The sequence below is a fragment of the Mustela nivalis genome (genome assembly GCF_964662115.1).
Source record: "Mustela nivalis genome assembly, chromosome: 18".
NCBI classification, from domain to species: Eukaryota; Metazoa; Chordata; class Mammalia; order Carnivora; family Mustelidae; genus Mustela; species Mustela nivalis.
Genome location: NC_139037.1, coordinates 26,553,630 through 26,577,523, shown reverse-complemented (window position 1 = coordinate 26,577,523; position 23,894 = coordinate 26,553,630). Strand labels below are relative to the sequence as shown.

At 56.5% G+C, this 23,894-nt stretch overlaps 1 protein-coding gene across 2 annotated transcripts in view; it reads left to right on the top strand.

Annotated features, from left to right (window-relative positions):
• CPNE2 (copine 2) overlaps positions 1-22,976 on the top strand; it is a 44,563-nt gene extending 21,587 nt beyond the window's left edge. Inside the window, exons 5-16 of one of the 2 annotated variants that reach the window (XM_082712431.1) lie at positions 96-167; positions 1,440-1,523; positions 1,794-1,883; positions 2,830-2,928; positions 3,427-3,513; positions 4,928-4,987; positions 6,130-6,263; positions 8,349-8,403; positions 13,247-13,298; positions 14,862-14,995; positions 20,906-21,139; positions 22,414-22,976. In XM_082712431.1, the coding sequence (XP_082568557.1) occupies positions 96-167; positions 1,440-1,523; positions 1,794-1,883; positions 2,830-2,928; positions 3,427-3,513; positions 4,928-4,987; positions 6,130-6,263; positions 8,349-8,403; positions 13,247-13,298; positions 14,862-14,995; positions 20,906-21,139; positions 22,414-22,521 (1,209 nt within the window). In that variant the 3' untranslated portion in view covers positions 22,522-22,976. Of the gene's footprint in view, positions 1-95; positions 168-1,439; positions 1,524-1,793; positions 1,884-2,829; positions 2,929-3,426; positions 3,514-4,927; positions 4,988-6,129; positions 6,264-8,348; positions 8,404-13,246; positions 13,299-14,861; positions 14,996-20,902; positions 21,140-22,413 lie in introns of both variants that reach the window. The other variant, XM_082712430.1, reaches the window with a different exon arrangement.
• Positions 22,977-23,894: the final 918 nt, after the last annotated feature.

Sequence of the window (23,894 nt, the reverse complement as noted above, 5' to 3'; positions counted from 1 at the left end):
GCTGACCCCTGGGTACCTCTGCTCACTGCCTGGCAGGATGCCAGGGGGAGTCCAAGGGGGCAGGTCCCGACCCTCACATTCCTCTGGCCTCACAGATTGCCGCCCAGGAGCTGTCGGACAACCAGGTCATCACACTCAGTCTGGCGGGCAGGAGGCTGGATAAGAAGGTGAGGCAGGCGAGAAGGGGGTTTGCCATCAGGGAGCAGTATCCATCCCTCAGCCCAGGGTTGTGGGGCCTTGTCCTGGTGCTTCTGGCCATCACGTTTATCGCCCCCCATCCAGCAACAAGTCCATAGCTCAGGCCATCCCAAATTTGGACCTCTTTACCACTGAGGTAATGAGTTTGCCATTATTTAGAGGTGTTCAGGACATAATTGGCAACCCAATCCTGAGGACTCCCTATCTCAGTGTAGATGCTGGGGTAATTACAGTAACCTACAGGGCCCCAGTCGGTGTGTCCTTGGCACCCCCTGACTTCATCCCCTCTGCTTTTCCCACCTTCATTCTGCCTCAGCCAAATCAGCCTCCTTGTTGTCCCAGGATTTCACCATGCACCTTCCTGCCTCAGGACCTTTGCACTTGCTATTCCTGCTGCCAGGGATGTTCTTTTCCCTGAATATTCCCCAACACTTCTTTTTAAAGATTTTATTTTTATTTATTTGAGAATGAGCACAAGCAGGGAGAAGGGTATAGGGAGAGGGAGAAGCAGGCTCCCTGCTGAGCAAGGAGCCCCATGCTGGACTCAATCCCAGGATCCTGGGATCATGACCTGAGGTAAAGGTAGACATTTAATGACTGAGCCACCCAGGAGCCCCTCCTGAAACTTTTATTTAAACTTAAATAAATAAATTTTTAAAGGACATTATATCCTGGGCACTGGGGGGCTCAGTCAGTTAAGCAACTGCCTTTGGCTCAGGTCATGATCCCAGGGTCCTAGGGTCGAGTCCAGCATCTGGCTCCCTGCTCAGCAGGAAATCTGCTTTTCCCTCTGACCCTTCCCCCTCTCACGCTTTCTCTCTTTCTCAAATAAATAAATAAATAAATAAAATCTTTTAAAAAATAAATCAATAAAGGACCTCCTGTCCTTTTTGTGCCATGCTGGGATAATTTCAGTTTTTCAGATTCTCGCTAGAGTAAATTAAAATCACATCCTGCCTGGGCGTCCCTGGGCACTGGGAACCACCACCCTTTTGAAGTCCTGCCCCATCTAAGTTGTAGTGTCTGTAGGCTCCAGGTCTCGGGGTCTCTGAGCACAGGCTTTGGGAACCCCAGGATGGGATGGGTTCTCCTGCCTGAGCCAGTTGGCCCCAGGGGGCTGGCGCTGCCCAGGGCTCCCACCCCTGACAGGGGGTTGGGGGAGGCAGCGTCCCCCACCCCCCGCCCTGTCTGACTCCAGTAGAGCTGTGCCTCCCTCACCCGCATCCTCCTGCTTCCTGCAGGACCTCTTCGGAAAGTCAGATCCTTTTCTTGAGTTTTATAAACCGGGAGACGACGGCAAATGGATGCTGGTTCACAGGACTGAGGTGTGTGCACGGGACTCTGGGGGGTCTAAGCCAGAGGCCCTGTGGTCTGAGACCGCCCCAGGTCTCAGAACAGGGCTGTGAGGTCACTGCCACACAGGGAACAGGGAAAGCCGTGAAGGTACCTCAAGAACTTGCTCCCTCCCTGCTCACTGCCATGCCCAGGAACGTGGCTATGGGCCTCTCTACCTTGCCACCCCCATGGGACTGGCCCAAGCCCAGAGCTCTGCTGCCCTGGGCCTGCGCTCACGCTTGGCCCTCCCCGTGCTGCAGGTGATCAAGTACACGCTGGACCCTGTGTGGAAGCCATTCACTGTGCCGTTGGTGTCCCTGTGTGATGGGGACATGGACAAGCCCATCCAGGTGAGGGAGCCCTGCACCCCACCCCGCCAGCCCCAGCCTCCCAGGCTCTCCTAGGCTTTCTAGAGATGCCTTGGCAAAACTCTTTCTTCTTAAGGTGGAGAGAACCCAACCTAGGTAGCGGGGAGAGGCAGGGGACCTGGGCTCTCGTCTCACACGTGTCTGACCCTCTGAGCCATCGGGGCAAGGACCCTGTCTCTGTGCGCCCTTCTCTGAAACAGGAGCAGAATGACTACCCAGTTCTCCCCAGAGGGCTGCAGTGCTGCCCGCTGAGACGGCGAGTGTGCAGGCAACCAAGGGTTGTCACTCTGATGAGGACGGTGATTACTGGTCTCTCTGGAACCTCGGTCCCCAGGCACTGTGGCTGAGAGCAGATAAGGGAGAGGGAATCAGTGAGGCTGGGGCAGGGATCCCTGAACAGGGTACTAGGAAACCTGAATCCTAGTTCTGGGTCTTCTGTTGCTACTGTGAGACTTTGGGCCAGTGCTTCCCTCTCGAGGCCTCAGTTTATCCATCAGTGGAATGGGTGTGATAATTCCTGCTTTCTTCCTGGGAGTGGCAGCTAGATTAGAGAGGATGGAAAGCTGGGATTTTTTTGTGCCCATCTCAAGGAAAATAGCAGTCTGAATGCCCCTAGGAAGGGCCCCAGGCCATGGCCCACCAAGGCAGGTGGGCCACAGCTTCAGACAGATGAGGAGCTGAGTGACAGGTATGTGCGAAGTCAAGCTTCCTGCTCCAGAGTGTACAACCTCCATTGCTGGGGTGTTCCTTTTCCCAGCAATCACGGAAGGCTTCCTGCAGGAGGCAGTTCAGGAGCTAACGGCATCATTCCAGGCCAACAAGGCAGATGGTGGAGATCAGGGGGAGGGACCAGCAAAAGGAAGATACGGGGTTTGCCCAGGCAGCTCTGAGGGGCTGCTCTGGGGTGACCTCACTGAACCCACCCCAGGTCATGTGCTACGACTATGACAACGACGGGGGCCATGACTTCATCGGCGAGTTCCAGACTTCGGTGTCACAGATGTGTGCGGCTCGTGATGGTGTCCCGGTGAGATGGGCCCTTGTGTGTGACCCTGAAACCTCAGCAGGGGATGGGTGAGGGACACAGGCTTAGAATTGGGCAGACTGGGGCTCAGATCCCACCTCTCTGGCTGTATGACCTTAAGTAAGACATCCAGTTTCTGAGCCTCAGTTTCCCCATCTGTCAAATGGGGCAGAGGGGAGAGTGGGAAATAGATGTCCATTTAACTCACCGCAAGAAGCTGGACCCTGGGTAATGATTCTGGGTGTATGAACGGACGTGATGTGGATGAGTCAACATCTGGGGTGGGGGGGCAGATGGAGGGCCTCCTACCTCAGGTAAGCACAGCTCCGTGTGAGCCTGAGGTCACCAGAACCTTTCTTGAGTGTGGACATCTAGGAAGGCTTCCTGGAGGAGGCAGCATGCCCCCTGGTCAGCACTGTGGAGGGGATCCTGGGGCCCAGGAGAGGGTTAGTCGCCCATAGAAGCCCCAAGCTGAGCTTCTCTTTCTCTTATGTTTTCCAGCTGGAGTTTGAGTGCATCAACCCCAAGAAGCAAAGGAAGAAGAAGAACTATAAAAACTCGGGCATCATTATCCTGCGTTCCTGCAAGGTGAGCCAGCGGGGTGGGCCCAAAGCCGGGGCCTGGCTTGGGGTGGGGATCATACAGGGAGCTGTTGCCACAGAAGGTATAGACAGAGCATTGGGTGTGGAGCCAGCAAGGCCTGGATTCAAATCCTGGTTCTGCCACGTCCTAACCCTGGGATCTTCTGAACTTCACCTCTCGGGGCCTCAGTCTCCTCCTTATCTGTAGAATGGGGATGTTAACAAGGTAAAAAGCAAAGGTGAAGGGTTAGTCTCTTGTGAGGTTCAGGAGGGCATGAGATGACCTTCCAGGGCTTCTCCTGGTTGGAAGGTAACTGCTTCCCATGCTGGCAGCTTGCCCGTTGCATGTCTGGCTCCCCAGGGGCAGAGGGACGTCTGGCAGGGGCCCAGCCACCGAGGGCTCAGGTCGCTGTGATTCCTGTGCTACAGCTGGGGCCTCTAAGGCGTGGGAAGGGAGCGAAGTTCACAGCAGCGGTGGTCATGGCCATCCCTGGATGCTGGGTAGCCACCATCTGCTGGGATCGGGCAGGTAGCCCAGACCAGGGCAGCAAGTCCCCATACCCTCCCCGTGACGGCTGCCGGCCCCCGAACCCCCAGGGCCTCCGTGTCCTGGTCTGGCGACTATGCGGTCTGCCAGGGGCTTCCGTAACCGCTTGCTCAGTGAGGTCACAACGCCAGAGTGCCCTGGGAAAACTAAGCTAGCAGCTGGCAGCATCGTGGTGTGGAGTCCTTGTTCCTGAAGCTTCTGTTACTCCTGTTCCCTTTCATGATTTTTGTCACCTGCCTGCTTTACTACTTTTTGTGATCTGCCCTTCTCCCCCCATCCCATTCTTGGTTTCTTTTTTTATTTTCCCCTTAAATACATTTATTTTGGAAGGAACCCCCTTATAACTCCACCCAGATGGGAGGCCAGTATCCCTCCCAAAAGGAGCAAAGACCATCAACACAAGCAGGGTGTGTTAGCATCTTACCACTTGATAGTAGAAGGCCTCCACGTGGAGGCCTGGTCTTTCCCTACTCAGGGTGGAGGCCCTTCAGGGCTAAAGAGGGCTCTCAGGACTGAACAGCAACAAATTGAGACTTTTTCTCTGCCATGTAATTGGTAGGTACAATGGACACTAGGCCCTGGGGCCCTGCCTGGAATGAGCGTGTGTGTGTGTGTGTGTGTGTGTGTGTGAGAGAGAGAGAGAGAGAGAGAGAGAGAGACCCACCCGCATGGTTGATCTGAGTACTTTGTTATAGAGAGATCTGCATTTGGTTGTAATCAGCCCAGGTCTTCTCTTGGTCTCCTTGACTCTACCAAGGTTTAAGGCCCCAAAGCAATCAGCTCCCTCAAGGTCATTCTTGGGAACTATGGCCAGGTGGAGGGCTAGCCCTCGGATACAGGCCAGGGACCCACTGACTCCCCTGATTCCTTCTAGATCAACCGGGACTACTCCTTTCTGGACTACATCCTAGGAGGCTGCCAGCTCATGTTCACTGTAAGGCTCTGCCTGCCACCCCCTGACCCCCACCCCCAGCCCAGTGAGGGTCCTCCCTGAGGGCTTGGGCCACACAGGAGGGACTGGGGTGAACTTCAGGAAGGACTTCCCCAGGGCAATGGGAGTGTGTGGCCCAGAGGAGAGGGCAAAATGGCTGAGCCTGAGTCAGGCTTCACTGCAGGTCAGGGCATGGCTGCCTACCTCCCCGCCTTGCCTCACCGCTGTCCGCCACCCTCTCTTGATCCCATGGGACTGGAGGTCCTCTGCATGACTCTGTGGAGTCAGGGGATTGGCCTTGTTGACCTCTATGGGGCAACCACTGCCCCCTCACTCCGAGAGGCTGGGCCCTCCTGTTCCTTCTGCATATATTTTCAAAGGTTCACCAAGTGGATACCAAGCACCTCTCTGTGCCTGACCCACCCCACGTGACCACCTTCCAAGGTGGCCATCCCTCTCCCTAGAATCCGCCCCCACCCCCGCCCATCTGTGCTGGCCTTCCAGGGGCTGTGCTGGAGTTCCCTGGGGGCTGAGAGAGCAGATCTCAGCCTCAGACCCAGGGGAACCCCTTCTCTGGTAAGGTCTGCCTTGCCCTGGACCTGGCTCTTGGGGCATGTGTGTTGCCTTAGTGAGCACCCAATCTGGGAGATGGGCACTGGCCTGCCAGGCAGCCCCAGGGCCCAGGGCCCCGTGGGGGTCTGAGGGGCAAGTGGAGGTGGCTTGGGGTGGGAGTAAGGTACCTAGGAAGGCTTCAGTGGGACAGCACCAGCTGAACTGGGCCTGAATGATAGAGGAGAATGAGAGAGGGAGAAAAGATGGCCTGGCTCTTTAGGTAGAGGGAACCTCACGAATAAAGGCCTGGAAATGGAGCAGTGACAGTGAGGGGAGCAAAGGAATTTGGGACTGTGAGTTGACTTTGTATCACATCAGGGTAATAGACTTCATGCTTGGGCAGTAGGGAGCCACAGACAGCATTAGAGCTAAAGGAGTGATGCAGTTGCCAGGTTTCAGACCACCTTATGGAAGGGTGGGTTGGCACAGGGAGATGAGTGGCTTCCCATGTCCCGTCAACCTCTATTCCCTGGGGATGATATAGGAAGCTGGCGTGTCTGGCCACACTCTGGCCTTTTCCCCCTACTCTGCAGGTTGGGATAGACTTCACAGCCTCCAACGGGAACCCCCTCGACCCTTCCTCTTTGCACTATATCAACCCCATGGGCACCAACGAGTATCTGTCGGCCATCTGGGCTGTTGGGCAGATCATTCAGGACTATGACAGGTAAGCTTGAGGAGGGACTCCGAAGGTCAGCTCCAGCTCCATCCAGCTGGGAAGCTCAGCTTGTCAGAGCTGGAAGGGACCCAAAGATCCTTCCTACCCCTGTGGCAGACATTGCTAGTCGATTGTTGATCCCTTCCCTGTGGAGCCAGATCCACACTGGAATCCTTCTGCACATGGTACACCAAGGAGCCAGTAAAAAAAAGGAATCAAGATAGAGAATGAAACGTGTTGCTATTGTTGCAACTTTTCCTTTGAGAGCTGGGGAAATGTAGGCCTGGGATGCAGGCCTAGAGAATTTATCCAGTCAAACAGATTAGGAAGACCAGTACCCAGGCATTCTGATTCCTGAGCCTGGCACCAAATGTTCTAATATTTTCACTCCTGCTGGGAACTTGGAAGGAGCAGCCATCAGGTGTGGGCCCTCCACTTACCATGACCATGCTTCCTGGAGATCTTTGGGTTAATGTGCGGGGTCGGGGTAGAGGGGACAGTGGAAAGTCAGTGAAGGAAAGCTGTGTAGGGGGTTTGGCCTTGGAGAATCAAAAGTCACTTGAAGGGGATGGCATCATTGCCACAGCTGGTGCTTGCTGGGACCTCCAGGCTGGAGGGTGGAAGGATCAGGAGACTGAAACATAGGACACTATGAGGAAGGTACAAGTACCAGAGATTTGGCAGAAACAATAGGCTCAGGAGTCCTGCATGCACTTGGCCTCCTTGAGAGAGGAAGCCTGAGGACCAGCGTCTGACTCCCAGGGCCTAAGGCAGTTGTGTGGGGGGTGGTGGTTACTGTGTTCCCCGGCCACATTAAGAGAGGTATAGCACATAGGGCAAAGGAGGTGAAAGTCCCCATCTACATAGTTGGGTGGAAGAGTTTGCTGTTGCCACTTTGGAGTCCCTTGTATCCACCTGCCCTCTCAGTCCCTTCACCGAGCCTTCTCGTGGGCATTCAGACTTAGGAAGGAAGGCCTAAGTGAGCGCTGGGCACCTGCCCCAGCCCTATCCCTCTGATGCTCTTCCCCATCTCAGTGAGAGCCACCATCACTCACCCAAAACCCTTCGCTTTTTCCTTCCCTCATCTCCCCCATTGTTCTTTCCACAAATCCTTTCAAAACACTCCAATCTAACCCCTTCTCCCACCACCACCACTACCAGCCTGTTCAGACCACCATCCCCTCTTGTCCGGATCACTTCCATAGCTCCTCACTGGTCACCCTGCATCTGTCTTAGCCCCTGGCAGTTTGTTCTCAAACAACAGCCAGGGGATTGCTCAGTATCCACCTTGAGTGAAAGAACAGGTGAGACATGATCCCCGCCCTCAGGAGTTCCCACTCAAGGAGGAAGATGGGAAAAGTCACTGGAGTTTTGAGAGACTAGCTTACCTGTAAGGTAGGAGCTGTAGGAGCACTAGAGAGAGAGAGAGGAATTCTCAGGTCTCAGGGAAACTCACAGAGAGAAGGTGCCATTGGAATTGGGCCTTAAAGGATGAGTAGGAGTTTGTCACAGACAAGTAGTTCAAGAGGGGGCACAACATGATTGAAATTAGAGCGTGAGAGTGCCCTGTGTGTATGGGGCTCAGCTAGTGGTCTGTGGCCAGGATTGGGGCAGTGGGGAGTAAGGGAGGGGAAGGGGAAGCACGTGAGAGTAGGTCCTAGGGCTAGATCATGAAGGGCCTTGAAGCTAAGCCAGGGTTCTCAGAATTTTCCCCAGCCACAAAAGGGAGGTTCAGAGACAGGCAGTACATTTCCATAATGACTGTGGTGTGGTGGATGCCGGAGGTCCCAGTGTGAGAAGGATCTAGAAGCCGCACCCAGGTCCACTTGTTAGAAGTGCTGTGATTGATTAGTCATGTCTGCTGCAGGTGTAGGTTGGGTCAAGCCCCATCTGGTACTTGCAGGTGGGTGTGATCTTGGTAGATCATGCCAGCAGAGCTCTTTCTAGAAGTGGTGAGCTTTTTCCTTCTGTCCTTGGAGGTGTGCCCGGAGGAGGGGGCCCAGCCCTGGGTGGGGGCTGGGAGGGGTGAGTGTGGGCGGGTAAGGCCTCTGTCCTGCTGTCTCATAGTGGTTTTCTTCTCCTCTCTCTGATTAGTGATAAGATGTTTCCGGCTCTGGGCTTTGGAGCCCAGTTACCCCCAGACTGGAAGGTGAGTGGAGCTGGACTGTTTCCTTTTGGTCAAGGTGGGATTTGTATGTATGGCCTCTCTTGGATCTGCTTTGGAAGGGGCTGGGGATCCAGTCTTCCTGCCTTCTCTGGATTTACCGCCAACCTACACTCACGACCCAGCCTGAACTTCACGCAGGCACTGGGGCTGGAAGAATGAGCGGAACACTTATGGCCTCTGTCCCCTGGTATTCAGGTCAGGTGGAAAAACAAGTAGGATGCCGGATCTGGCAAACAAAAGTCTAGGACACCCAGTGAAGTTTGAATTTCAGATCAACTTCTCAAGTATAAGTATGTCCTAAGTATTGCCTGGGATATTAAAAAGTCACTCATTGCTTATCTGGAATTCACACATAATGGGGCATCCTATATTCTGTGTGGCAGCTCCAAAGACAGGCAGGGTCATCAGTGCTGAGATGGGGCAGCATGGGCCTGGGAGGAGCCCAGAGGAGGGCCCCAACCTGGCCTGGGGGTAGCCGGGAAGGCTTCCTGGAGGAGGCAGGGTCTAGGGGAAGGGAAGGAGGAGTTTGCAGAATGACTAGAGGTGGTGATGAAGCAGGGAGGGTGTTCAGAGCAGAGGGAACCCGTGCAGAGCCTGGGAGGAAGAGGGGCAGGGCGAGGTGGAGGAACAGCAAAGGTGGGCGTGATGGACTCTCCGTGGAGGATGGAGAGAGCCATGACTAGCGGGGTGGGAAGCTAGCTGTGCAGGGCCTCAAGCGCATGCTAAGTAGCAGTGGGCGGCCCCTGCGGGGTCTGTGTGGGGTGTTCTCAGCCGGCTGGCATTTTGCAGACCCGCTGCTGAGTGGGGACTGGCTGGGGTGAGGCTGGGCAGGATGGAGAGATGAAGAGGAGTCCTGTCCATTCTACAGGAGGAAAAACAGAGGCTCAGGGGACTTGCCTAAGGCCATGTTTAATTCCAGCTGGGCAAATGGACCCTTAAGTTTATTCTCAGAATCTGCTGCCTCTCCAGTGAGAAGCCTGGGGATGGGCACACCGGGCTCCTATGCCTGAGTGTCTCAGCTGGTGCCCCCTCTTGTCTGCCCTGCTGTGCCCCATGCTGTTTTCCAGAGTGAGCCTTTCCCTCCCATCCTCCCTGCGGGAGGACAGTCTTCACCTCGGATTTCAGGGAGTGGCTGTGTGGCCTACTGGCCATTGTATGATGGGGGACAGGATCCTACAGGACCAAAGCCGGGCCTCTGGGCAGATAGTGATGGCATTGGGGGCGGGGCAGGCTGGTGGGGCCAGGCCCGGGCAAGGCCCTGCAAGGCCCCGCAGGAGCCCGTTGCTAAGACACCAGCCAGCTTTGAAAGAACTCTGGTTGAATGAGATGTTTTCTCACTCAAAAGCCTCCTTGAAAATGTCACAGGGCAACTCTGGGGAGTCTCAGGGCTTGGCCAGGCTGGAGTGCCCAGTGCTGCCAGGAGGGTTGCCACAGCCAGGCTGCATGCGGACAGATGCTGCATCCCACCTCCCCTGCCAGCACTTCACCTCCCTCCTGTTCTAACTTGCCTGGCTCCCGCCACTTGAGCCTTTTTTCCCGTTCATTCCCACCTCAGGGCCTTTGCACATGGCCTTCCGCTGGCCTTTTGCTCCTTTTCACTAGAGGCCAAGGGGGCATTCCCTCTGGGAGGCCTTCCCCAAGGGAGCTCATGGGCAGCCCCTTCTCTTGTCCCTGTCCTCACAGAACTTGATGGTCACTTCTGTACGTGTGGGTTTGCTTATTTGTCATCTCTCTCCAGAGCTTAACCGTCTGGGAGAGCCCCTGTTTTCCACACACGCTGGGTGTGTCCTTGTTTGTTGACAGTGAATCTGGGGCCTAGCAGCCTGAGGAGACAGAGCTGTTGGTCCTCTGGGGATAGGAAGCTGGAAGGAACTTGCGAATCAGCCGCTTGCCCTTGGGACTTTTGTTCCTCCCTGGGGCTGGGCCGGGGGTACCCAAAAAGGACTTCTGTCCTGGTCTGCAGCTGAGGGACTCAGAAAGCCTTTCCTGAGGAGATGACATGAAGCCTGGATGTTCAGAATGAGCCATAGTTGGTCAAATGAAGAGAGGGGTCAGGTGGGAGGAAAGGGCTGGGATGGGGAAGAGCCCAGGCTGTGTCCCTCCCTGCTGTAAGGCTGGGATAACTGAGACTCGGAGAGGACTGTCCCTCTGGGATCCCTTCAGCTCCCTTTCTCATGCCCTGCCCCCCGACGGGGCCACAGGGAGCAGCGTTTTAAGTAACCCACTGACCTGGGCCCAGGCTGGGTGAACAGAAGCACTGATTGTCAGAAGGCAGCGGGGAGTCCCAGAACAAAGACCTGTGGCCAGCAGGTCCCCAGGGGCCCCTAATCTGGCTTAGGGCCTCCAGGAAACTTGTCCTGTTAACTGACCTTTCCCAGGCAAACCAGGGAAGTAAGCATGGGGGGTGGGGGGATGGACTGCTGTAGGGGCATGCACCTGTCTCCCAGATCGGAGCCTGGCTCTGCTGTGGCTCACTGGTGTCACCTGGGCATTCCCTGACCCCTTCTGAGCCTCAGTTTTTCTACCTGTGAAGTGGAGCTGCTGGAGGAGGTGACCTGAGGGGCCTCTGGGCTGGATGTGTGACTTTCACAGCCCCATCCACTTGGACCACCAGGCCTCTCTGCAAAGAAAGGGGAAGGGGGAGGAGTGAGGAATGAAGAGGTTGAGTGGCCCAGAAAGCAGAATATTACTCCATCCTTATCAGGAGGGGGCTTTCCCCCCTTGGTCTCTAAAATCTCAGAAAATCTGATTTTGTGGGAAGTCATTGGCCCAGGAAGGCTGGTTTCCTTGGCAACCATTTTCCTCTCTCAACCCCTCCATACGAGCCCCCCTCTTAGTCTCTATAGAGGCTCATCAGGTTGCCATGGCAATGAGGACCTCCAGCCCCCACAGCTGGAGCCCAGAGACAGGGGACAGGGTGAAGGGGGCCCCAGAGCAAGGGGAAGACCCAAGAGGGACATCAGGGGACTGGCTCCATGCCAGCTCTTAGGGCTGAGGGAGCAAAGAACAGAAGGCTCTTCCCCCAAACAGTGAAGGGTCTTCTCCTCAGGCCACCCACCACCCCTAGGGTCCTGCTGGGGTGAACTCCCCGTGCTGAGTTGCACCCCTCTTGGCCCAGGAGGGTTCCACAAAGGCCAGGATTCCCAACTCCCTCTCCAGGCATGGGGGGCTCAGGTCTTAGGCCTTTTCTGCTGTGTGGCCTTGGCACTTGGCTTTCCCTCTCTGGGCCTGTTTACTTGTGAAATGGGCACACTGGGCTTGGTGGGGCCTTCCAGCATGCACACGGTAACATCTGGGAGGGTTTGCGCCCAGACTAAAGCCCCCACCTGGTAGATATTCCCTTAGACCTCTTCATCTTCCTAATTTAAAACCCATGGGAGAGTGTGAGAAGACAGAGGAGGGTCAGTAAATATCCTCCAGTCTGAGAAGGCACTTTCAGACCAAGAAACGATGGAAGCCGCTCCATACTGTTGACACAGTTTAATTCAGGGTAGCTTACTGGGGGGCCGGCTCTCCAGGCGGCCGGCCTGCAGCCCTCCCCCAGCCAGGCGGGACCTCCAGCCACAGCTTGTAGAGAGCAAGGGGCATGGTGGTGAGGCCCGGGGTTGGTGATCTAAAGTGAGGCCGCCTGTGTGGCCGCCATCTCTACTGCTTAGCTCAAGTAGGGCCTTCTGTGCACCACTTGAGATCAGAATAAGCCCTCCGCCCTCCCCCGTGGGCACACATTAACCTCACGGGGCCCAGAACGCGCAGCCCCCGAGGAAGGGCATTGCGCAGGCACAAGCAAGATGGCGTCACTGTCTGCCCTCCTACAGAGAGGAACGCTTTGTGAGGTTAGTGGGTTCCTGGAACATGGGCTCAGGAGGCAGCCTGACCTCGGTTCTGGTCCCAACGTTGTCTTTCAGTAAATGTGAGACCCTGGGAACATTCTAGACCATTCTGCGTCCTGCGTCATCAGGAAACGGGGTAGTAAGAGACCTTTCCCCACTGAGTCATGGCCAGGAGCGAGGGGATGCCTGCAGAGCTCTGAACGTGGGGTGTGGTGTGCAGTTGGGAGGGGGGCTGGGTGGGCCTGAGACTGCAGCGGGAGGGAGAGTGGGGAGGCCTCCAGCTGAGCTGTGGCCCCCCAAAGCCCCAGGTTCTGCAGCCACCACAGTCTTACTGTGGCCCCGAACAGTGTCTGATTGGTGTTCCTCTGTGTTTTGGGATCGGGGCTCTTGCAGGATGATCCACAGGGCTGGGGTCTGGGGCTGGAGGCAGAGAAACAGGATGGGCACCCAGGGGAGCTGAGCAAGCCCTCTGTGTCCCCTGCCCCAGGATGCCTCCTGATACCCAGTCCCGCTGAGCAGGTTGTCTGCTAATCCCTGGTTGGGCTCGCTGGCATAATGCCGGCTCTTTTGCTAGCTCTCATGGTGTCCGTGAAGTTGGGGAAAGCTGGTGGGGCCCAAGAAGTGAAACTTCAGAGATAGATACGACCAAGAGGCTGTCCAAGTGCACCCACCTGGATGCCTCCAGAGGCTTCTCTGGCCCATTCTGGGACTCTTAGTGGGGTGGGGAGGCATAGGCAGTGCTGACCACCCCCCGCAAGAGATTGGGGAGATGTGCACCCATTATGGGGTGAAAGTAGTCCTTTCTGTGTGGCTCAGCCCCAGCTGTGCAGTTGAAAGCAGATGTTGAGGGGGGATCAGTAGCCTTGACCTGGGGTGGGGATGGGATGTGAAAAGCCAGGTGCCCTCAGAGGGAGCCTTGGCCGGGCTGTGGGTGGGCCCGGGTCCCAGACCCAGGGCCAGAAGGCTGCCAGCCCAGCATTTTCTTTACATTTCAGGTCTCCCATGAGTTTGCCATCAACTTCAACCCCACCAACCCCTTCTGCTCAGGTGAGTGCCAAACCCACCTGCACCTGCCCTGGTAGGAGGGAGGGGCAGAGTGTAGGTTTTGTCTTTTTCTCCCATCCCCTTCCCCTCATGCTTGCTCATAATGACAGATAGGGAAGAGCTGGAGGTTGGAGTCAGGTGGTCCTGGACCCTTTCCTAGCTGTGTGACCTTGGAGAGATCACAGCACCTCTCTGGTTACCTGCCCCAGGGAGTGTGATACCTGCTTAGTTCACCTCATTGGGTTGGTCAGGTAAGACTTAAGCGTTGACAGGAAGCCCTGTGTAGAACTGGAGGAGGTAAGGGCAACAAATTCTATACCTCCAACCGCTCTACCTGGCCTTGCTGGAAGAGCCCAGGTCTGCCCCTCCCTGTCCCTTTATCTTCCACCAGGTGCTTTGGCACTCAAGGACAGAGGGTTGCCGGTGTGGGAGTGGGGGCAGAAAGGGGCAGGCAGTGAACAGGGTGTCTGTGCACACCCTGCCCCCTCCGTCTCAGAGGATTTCAGAGCCTCCAGAATCAGTTAAGAAACTTGGAGGAGGAAGGGGGCTCCAGGTGGATATGGAAGAGGGTGCTGCCATCATGAGACCTTCCAGCCTAGGATTTTTTTTTTTTAAGATTTTTATTTATTTGTTTGACAGAAACAGTGAGAGAGGGAACACAGTAGGGAGAGTGGGAGAGGGAGAAGTAGGCTTCTGCTGAGCGGGGAGCCCGATGAGGGGCTTGATTCCAAGACCCTGGGATCATTACCTGAGGTGAAGGCAGACGCTTAATGACTGAGCCACCCGGGCACCCCTACCAGCCTATGATTTGGCTTGGATATAGCATCTGCCTTCCCTGGGTATTCCCAAAGCTGGGCCCAGTTTTTACTTGGAAGAGAAATGCATCAAGTCACCAACTTGAGAACGATGCTGTGATTCAGAAGCCCTGGTGTCTGTTGGCCAGAAATGTAGCCTCTATTACTCCTGGGCTTCGTCTGGTTTGGGGCAGGTCTCCAGAGACTTTGTCCAAAATCAGGTCGATCAGCTTCTTCCCCAGCCAGAGGCCCCTGGGACAGGACCACAAGGCTGTGGGATATTCTTCTTATAATGGTGGCTGTTTACAGAGCACCTACTATGTGCAGGGGCTGTGTAAGCCTCTCTGTCCACACCACCGCCCCGGCCGACCCACCGTGAACAACCGACAAAACCCATAGCATGTCCAGAATGGAGCTCAAGATGGCTAGCTGCCAAGTCCCTTCTCTGAGCCCCCCTCTGGCCAGCTGCCCAAGAGAGAAGATTATCAGTCCCATTGCCAGAAAGATTAAACAGCTTGCCTCAGGTCCCACAGCTAAGTAGTGGCGAAGGCAGGATTCGAACTCAGGTCTGTGTGACTCCATATTCATGGCTCTTTGCTTTATGGCATCTTGGCCCTGCCTTCTGGGAGCATGTGGTCTCATGGGACCCACGCTGGCCACTGTAGGGGCATTTGGGGCAAGCATGAAGTAGAGGGAGGGTCTGCAAATAGGATGAGGGTGGGTGAAGGGTTGAAGGGGGGACCAGGCTCATGCAGTCTTCTCTCCGAGGCAGGTGTGGATGGCATCGCCCAAGCATATTCAGCTTGCCTGCCCCACATCCGCTTCTATGGTCCCACCAACTTCTCTCCCATCGTCAACCACGTGGCACGGTTTGCGGCCCAGGCCACTCAGCAGCAGACGGCCACGGTGAGTAGGGAGCTGCAGCCTTGGATGTGCAGGAAAGGGCTGGCCCCAGGCTGAGGTCCGCCCTACTCTGCCCACCCACCCCCACCCCAGCCAGGGGGGCTGGTGTGCTGGAGAGTCGGACTTCTCTGTCTTAGTTTACCTGCGGGTGGGTATGATAAGGGGATTGAACCAAGCTCAACGTGATTGGTCCTGGCTTTCTGGAGCACAGACTTGAAAAAGACATACTGATTCCATTTGTGCTTAGCAGGACAGGGGGCTGTGATCAGTGGGAGGTGTCTTCCCAGGGCAGGGGGTATTCGTTAGTCCCGGGACACCTGGGAACCAAGAGAGGTCCCAGCATCCCTAAAGCTGACCCTGTGGGCCACGGTCTGGCCCTGTGTGTTTGCCATCACTTGGTCTGTGGCTGGCACTCAGCGTGCCTGGGGATGGATGAATCAGTCAACCCCGCCCTGGACGGTGCGCTGCGTAAGGCTCGGTAGGCAGGAGGAAGGGACTCAGCCAGGGCCTCTCCCAAAGGGAAAAGGACTTGGTCCTGTTGGGCCCACCAGTGGAGTGAGACACCTCCCTGGTTCCTGGGGAGCCGGAGGTTGGCTTCTGGGAGTGGTGGCCAAGATGGAGGAGGTGAAGGGGAGGTTACGAGAGAGAAGGGGACACCCAGGCTGAACTGGTGAGGACAGGACAGCAGGACACGGTCTGGTTGTTTGGGAGGCAGAAGGGACCTCTCTGGTTAGGCTGCCAGGATTTGGATCCTGTCCCCACTGCTTCCTTGGTGTGACTTGGGCAAAGCACATAACCTCCCCAAGCCTCTGTTCTGTTGTTCGTACGGTGGGACTGGTAAGACCTACTCTGAGGTGTTCAGATGAAACAGGCTCACACAGCCCCTGCTCTGGACAGGGAGGAAGAACAGGCCCAGCAGACCGCAGAGGCCGGGGCCGGCGGGAAGGAGGTCACTGGCAAGGGTGGAGGCAAAGGAAGGCGATCCTGTCTCTTCAGCCTCCGGTGCCAGGAGCTGCTGTAGCGCCAGCCTCCTGGAGACAAGCCCCTTCCTGCTCCCAGCCGATGTCCTTTATGAAAGAGGGAAGTAAAGCCCCCATGGGTGCTGAGGCTCTGGGGCCACCTGAGTGGGACAGCAACCAGGGAAGGCCCGGGAGGGGCTGGTTTTTGATTCCTGGGGGCGCAGGGCTGGAAGTAGTTGGAGAGGCAGCCCTTGGGCTCACACTGCTTGGATGCCTGTGGTCTGTCAGCCAGGCTGTTTTCCACCAGCTGAGAGAGGGGAGGGAGAAAGGGCCTCCCTTCTTGTTGAGAAGGAAGAACCGTGGTCTGGGAGCAGGAAGGAAGCCGGTGTCCTCGCCAGGCGGAGCCAGGGTAGGAAGGCGCGGGAGGTGTGCTCCGGAGAGAAAGGGGCCTGGGCTGGCTGGATCCTAGGTCGCCAGGGGGCTGGGACACTGGGGAGGGCCAAGAAGGGGCTCCTGGTTTTCCTGAAGAACAACTGCTAAGGCCTCCCCAGAGCGGGGAACTTGCCCTTTCTCTGCCTAGTCTTTATCTGCTCAGCACCCCAGCCCCTTTGAGGCAGCTTCCTGGTGGTCTTGAGGCAAGGGTCCGGCGCTCTCTGTGCCCCAGCCTCTTGGGTCATGACCCAGTCCTTCCAACCTGGGAAGGCAGCCTTCTCTGGGCACTCTCAGCCTCCAGAAGCCGTGCCCCCTACCTTGTGTGACGTGGGCCATGTCCCAGTGGGAGTGGGCCTGGAGAGTCTCTGATGTCACAGGAACGCTTCTCCACCTCTGGCCCATCTCTAGCCCGCATGTCCCCACACACCAGAGGCTGCACTGCCTGGCAGTTCAGCATCGAGCCCCTGGGCCCCATTGAACCCATTCAGACCCCAGCTCCTCCTCTGCCTGGCTGTGTGACCCACGGCAGCTTGCTGAAGCTCTCTGAGCCCGTTTCCTCATCTGCACCGTGGAGGTGCTGGAACAGGAGCTGCTGCTAGAAACACTGAGGATTCAACCAGATTGGCACGTGAATCGCTCAGCACGGTGCCTGGCACACAGCAAGCACTCGAGGACTGTGGGCGGCCGGACCTTCTGGGTACACCTCTGGCTAACACCGAGCACGGTTAGACCCGAGGCAGACGGAAATAATCTGTGCAGTAAGTGCTACTTTTATACAGCGGCAGTGAGGCGGCAACACTGGGTGGGGCATCACCTTCCCTGGCCCAAGACACATGCACACGCGTGCACGCCCACAGACAGACACTTGAGAGCATGTGGTGGGAGGCTTCGCTCTCCCGTTCACACACACAGCCCATTTTTCCAGAACAGGTTTCTGTGTGGCATAAGGGAGACTGTGATGCGCGGCCTCTGCCCTCCCAGAGCCTGTAGTCTGGGGCGGAGGGGATGGTGCGTGGCGGGGTCTGTCTGGTAAGCAGCCGCTGTGAGGCATGGCCATCACACCTGGGCTGACAGAGGCCTGGCCTCACAGTGGCACCTAACCCAGCAGGCTCAGGAAGGCACCTTGGAAGGGAGATGTCCAGGTTGAGACGTGGAGGATACTTAAGAGTTAGCTACATAAAAAGCATGCATGCTTGTGCTGTGGAGTGCCCCAGGCAGAGGGAATAGCATAGGCAAAGCCCAGGAGGCATGGTGTTTTGGACCTAACTGGAGGAGCGGGGAGAGGGGGTAAGGGAGCGCCAGCTACCACAGGGCCTTGGAAGGCAGTGAGGAACCTGGATTTTCTCTTGAGGGCCATGGGAGGCCATTGAGGGTATGAAGAGGTTCAGAAAGGGCTAGAGGACCCTCTTCCTTCCCTCTGCCCAGAAGCCCTGGGTCTTGCCATCCATAGCTCGTTGCTGGTTTGCTATCTAGGTATCTGGTGTCCTAGTGGAGGGCGAGCTGGGACTCAGGACCCTGGGAATTCCCCCCACCCTAAGGGTCTTTGGCAGCCAACTTCCAGAAATAAGCCAGGGAGCAGCTTCCCCAGACTCTGCCTGGAACTGTTGTGGTTGGTTTCTTACCGATATGATCATGTATTAAATGCTTTAGGGGAAATGGCTATTTATAGTCCCAGGAGCCTGAAGAACCTCTGGGTAAAGGCAAAAGCTACTCCATCCTTGAACTGTCGGGTGCTTTGCTTTGTGGTTGAACCGGACAGTGACTGGCTGTGTTTCTGGCGCAGGGACAGGGTGCTAGACCTGAGAGATGTGGAAGAGGGTGCAGAGGAGACCTCCCCCAGGGGTAATGCTGGCAGGGGAAGTGGAGCTCCGGGCTGGAGAGGGCCTTCGACCTGCTTGGGACAGAAGGTGTAGATGCTCAGTTGTGTCTAGGAGCTGTGGCTGGAAGGGTATACCCGGCAGGAGGAAGGGCACAGGAAGGGCACGGAGGTGGGAAAGCTTGGGGGGGGCGGTGTGCGGTAAGGGATACCAGGGTTGTCTGCAGGGACAGCAGAGCCCTTTCCCGCCTACTCCTGCCCAGTTATGCCCCTCCTTCTTCTTGTCTACGGCCCCCTCCCATTTCTGTTTGGGGGTGCGGCTGTAGACCCTGGCGTTGTAGTGGAACATAGAGGCTCCCAGACAACCTTGGCTCCGCCTGGGGGTGCGTGAGAAGCATGGGACATGTTAGCTGCAGGTCCCTTGCCAAGGCTGGCCCAGCTGGGCAGAAACTGAGATCAGGCACGTGGCTGTGGGTATTGCGGCTAGCTGGCGTGCGGGAGTGAGGGTTAATGTCTGGTGCCATGGCTCGGGCTCTTCCCTGGGCCACTATCCTAGACAGTGAGCCCATCTCACAGTGGGATGTGGGGTGAGAGGATGCAGAAAGCTCCTCCCAGCTGGGGCCCATTACTGGCGAGGTCAGGCCACCAAAATGGGGGTTGGGATGACGGGGACACTGTGGAAAGAGCCCCAGCTTTGGAGTCGGCAGGCTTGAGTTTGGATCAAGACTGTACCAGTTTCCAGCATGTCACTGAACCGCCGATTAGCGCCTTTCCTCAGCTCTGGAACAGATTCACAGCGTAAGGATGTTCAGGGAGGGTCTGTGCACTGCCGCGCATTAACAGGGACGTTCTTACCCAGTCAGGTGGTGGTCATGGTCCTGTGGGAACCCAGACACTGTTTGTGCCCACCTCCTTGGGAAGAAGGATCCAAGGCCTGAGGCTCCCATCTCAGAGTACAGACATGTGACTGAGTGAGAGGAGAAAGCTGAGGGCTGGGTGGGGAGGAGGGTGGGAGGCCAGCCCCACCCCGAGTGGTGAACCTGCTGATGAAGGCCAGGCATTCTCCCCCCTCGTCTTCCCTCCAGACAGCTTAGGTGCCCCAGAAATCTTGCCCTGGACTATTTCTGGCAGGATGGAAGTGGGGTTACTTGAGGGCCACTTAGGGAAGGGGTGCTAGAACGATGGTGGGCTGGGGGGGACAAGGGTGTAGATGGGCTTAGAAGGCCCCCCAACCACAGGGATGGGGGTGCTGACAGCTGCTGCCCTCCACTGCAGGGATGCAGGCTGCCATCTCCATAGCAACAGGTATCCCCAGCGCCAAGGGCTCTGTCTCTTAAAGGCACAGTGCAGGTGTTGCACTGCTGCGCCCGCTGGGCATAGAGGGTTTAAATGGCAGGTCTACACGTCTGAGTGGCTTGCTCACTCCTTCCAGGGCTGTGCGTGGGGGACAGGCAGGACAGCAGGGCATCCCAGGGGGCACTTGTAGCCTCTGTATGTTTTCCAGGGAGCAGATGGCTTTTCTGGGTAAGGAGGTGGCCAGGCATTGATTTGGGGTCTGGCTTGGTTCTGCCCTCTGTGACCTGGACTAGTCTGGGCCCTTCTCTCTTCTCCTAAGAGCCAGAAGATCAGACTAGAAGGTAAAAGCCTCAAAGAGTAGTAGGGCCATGTAGGGCCGTTCTGTTTATTTTACAGATGGGCAAAACCAGGTTCCTCAAAAAGGGGTCAGAGGGTGCTAAGCACAGTGCTGAGTTCACAGTAGGGTTTCAGCCTTAGTATCCTGGGGCCTATGCCTAGATCATTCAGGGATCCTTCTCAAACCTCATGTGCCCAGGCTGTCCCGGTCACAGTTCATGCTGTGGCCATGCATGCCCATGCTAATTATTCAGTATTTTAAGTAATTTTTTAAGGAAACAGTACAGTCCACTGTGAGTGAGAAGTTACCACTCGCCATATGTAGTATAACGGTAAAAACCAACACCACACCCTGTACCTGGTTGTTGAAGTCTAGCCAGAAGCTCGTCCCCTGAGGCTCTGCTTCTCACCGCCGCTGATAAAGGAAGCACACAGGACCCGAACTGAGACTGCCTGCTGAGGACAGGCTGTGCAAGCGAGGGACCGCAGCGGAAGTTATTTTGTGCCTTGAGGCTGTGTCTGCTCTGTGATGCCCTAGTCCACTTACTAGCAGCCGAGGCCACTAGCCGGAAGGGCGGGCCAGCCACACAGACAGGGTATCTTGTGTGTGGGTGGAGCAGAGAAGGCGAGGCTGGTCAGAGACGAGGCAGCCATAACATGCTGCCCTCCCTGGTCATGGAGGGCTGCTGTGGGCCAGGCATGTCTTCTCTGAGAGGTACAGCAGCTGTCCCCGTGCAGATGACGAAGCCGAGGCATGGTGACATCGGTCAGTTGCCCAGGGTCCCACGGCAGAGTAACCAGAGGGCCGGGCCTGGAGTTTGGGGCTCTGACTCCAAGCTGCAGAGTCTAAGATCTCAGCCAGGGCATGAGGAAGAGAGGGGTCTGTGCGGGGACCAGGTCAGGGTTCAGCCGTGGAGAGGCCTGCCGGGGTGGTGTGCTGACAGCGGGGACTGGGATTTGGCTACAGCTGGGGAAGAAGCACTGCCTTTCTCCCAGGGGTCAGAGGATTTGGGGGAGGCAAGGGAGGGGGAACCAGGGGCCTCAGAGCACCCGGCTGCCTCCTCCCTGCAGCAGTACTTCATCCTCCTCATCATCACGGACGGCGTCATCAGTGACATGGAGGAGACACGCCACGCCGTGGTGCAGGCTTCCAAGCTGCCCATGTCCATCATCATCGTGGGCGTGGGCAACGCTGACTTCGCCGCCATGGAGTTCCTGGACGGGGACAGCCGCACACTGCGCTCGCACACCGGGGAGGAGGCGGCCCGTGACATCGTGCAGTTCGTGCCCTTCCGAGAGTTCCGCAACGTGAGTGTGGGCCTGGGCTGCGGAGGGGGCACTTAGGGGACACCAGCAACCAGAGTTAGTAAGGATGAAAGTCTTGGGCTCCTCTGGTTTCCGCTCCATTGACCGTGTGCTGCACAGGGCCTGCCCCCATGAGGTCCTCCGAGCACATGAGCACTGGCTTCAGCAAGCTCATGGAACCCAGGGAACAGTGTCCAACCCACACTGGGGCTCTAGGGCAGGGTTTCATGGAGGCCCTGCCCTCCAACCAAGGCCCCGAACCAGAACTTGGAGTTATCCAGGTAGGGCAAAACATTCCAGGCAGATGGAGGTTGGGGGCAGCTGAGAGCAAAGGCCCAGGAGTCAGAGAGACTTTCGTGGTAGGCGCAGCTCACCCAGCCTCCTTCACAGATGAGATGGCCTGCTCCATGGAGGGGACTGGTGGTACCACCTTGTTCCTGGAGTTGGCTCTGGGCCTATCTGCAGGTAACCCAGGGTCTGCCCACCGCGTCACTGCCTAGCAGCTGGATCCACCAGGATCCCAGAGGGAGCAGTTTCAGACCCCTGTCACCTGGGGGCCTAACTCTTAATTAACTAGAAGCTTACTGCATAGCCTTGGACAAGTCCCTGACCTCTCAGACCTTGGTTCCCTCAGCCATAGAGCCTCTTGGGCTTGTGTGGCACAGATCCCACCAGCCAATCCTAGCAAGAACTTATCACTTTGTTATATACCCAGTAGTGCTCACGGGTCTGCCCAGTGTCCTCTGGGTTTTACCTGAGGTGGTCCAACTCCATCCTCTGGAGCCTTAGCTTCCTGAGGACAGATGCTGGGCCACGGGCCTCCATTCATGCACAGGCCACTGAGTAAGCACCTCCCCAGGGCTGGCCTGGGGCTGAGCATTCAGCAGTGAGCCAGACACTCCCAGCCCATTTATGTGGGCCAAGAAGGTGCTCAGGAAGTGTCTGTTAGGTGAGTAGGCTGGGTGGCTCACCTCCACTGACTCTTTCCCTGAAAAGCCTCCCACAGACACATTCATCCTAAGATGCGATCCCCAGGCCTCTCAGGTGCTCAAGGAAAGAAAGAGACTTCACATAAAAGAAAAGTACTGCTAGCAGTGGGGTTTCAGGCCCTGGACTGGGACAAGGGTTGCAAGTTCTAGAGCCCTGGCCCTCGGCCCTGATTCTGTCCTCCAGGGCCATCCGTATTCTCTAGGAGCAGACTGGGCACAGTGTCTCTCCCCACAGTCTTCCACTGACCTTTCCTTTTTCCCCTCTCCACCTCACCCTCGGCCCCGCAGGCAGCGAAAGAGACCTTGGCCAAAGCTGTGCTGGCGGAACTGCCCCAACAAGTCGTGCAGTATTTCAAGCATAAAAACCTGCCCCCCACGCACTCGGAGCCCGCCTGAGCGCCAGCCCGGGCCCAGCAGCAGCATGCCGGCTGGGCCTCCCGCCCTCCCCAGGAACGTGCACGCTCACCCTGCTTCCTTGTGGGTGGCCTTGTTTTTAACCGATCCACGTTTTCATTTTTTACAACCGGACTTCCACTCCCCCTCCTTCCCCCAGCCCAGCTGGGCTTCCTTTGTTGGAGCCGACAGATGATGCTTCCGGGCCAAACTGGCTTCCTCCCTACCCTTAAGTATTGAATGTACTTTGTATAATTTTAGTGGAATTATTGTTATTAAAGAGAAAATTTTTACAATCCTAACTGGCTTTTTCCAAGTAACTAGCTACAGACCCTGAAGGAGTGTGTGTCCCAGTGCATACTTTGTGTCATTGCCTGCACCTACTTCCTGCTTTGTTTTTTTTATACTGTGACTGTGTTCTATTTGTTATACTCAGGGTAATAAAGGAGTTTCCAATGTCCCTGTGTCAGTGCCTTCCTCAGCTGGGACCTGATGGGCTCACTGATCTGGGGAAGGAAACCTAAAAAGCTCTTTCCCCCAGCAAGGTGGGGCCATCGTTTCTTCGCAGGGGCACACGGTCCACACGCCCAGTATTCACTCTGATAAACCAGCATGGGACTTGGCACAGAGCACAGGCTCCATAGGTAACTGTGCACAGACAAAATGCCCCCGCTAGCAACCGGAGCCCCTGCAGAGCCTACAGTGGTCCCAGGGGCCTCAGGCCTAGCCACTAGCCCCTGTGCCCCAGGCTTCTGTGCATCCAATAACAACGGTTCTACTAAGTGCTGTTTCCAGCTCCCCATTAAGACCTCTGCAGGCATAATCTTGATGAACTCTTCCAGTAGCCGATAGCCTATGCCTGTGACCATTGCAGAGATGAACTGAGGAGAGCAGCTCATCCAATCCCACAGAGGCGGAGCCAGAACTTATATCTGGATCTGCCCGATCCCAGAGCCTATACTTACTCCACAGCATCTTCCTCTGACTCTGCAAGGGAGTCTGCTCGACTTGCTAATGAATTTGTCCTTTCTCTGCACTGAATCCAGGAGGTCTGTTATCTTGATCCACTCTCCCACGTCAGTCATTGTCACTGGGGCCTGCTAGACCTGAGCGCCCACCAGCATGCCACCTCTAGCCTCACGCCTGGTAGCCTCAGGAACTACCTGTTCTACCTGGTGAGAGCGAGTGAGGGAGACCTTCATCCTCAGCTTCCAATGCCCTACTGGTTCTGTTGCCACAAGTCAGCTGAACTATCCTTTAGGGACACCTTCATTTCTGAGAGGGCTGCAGGAGTGCACAGAGCCCCATTTCCCCCAAGGACCTTTGGGAAATTAGAGTACAACAGCCCAGGGAGCTAGCTGGCAACACGGGATAGA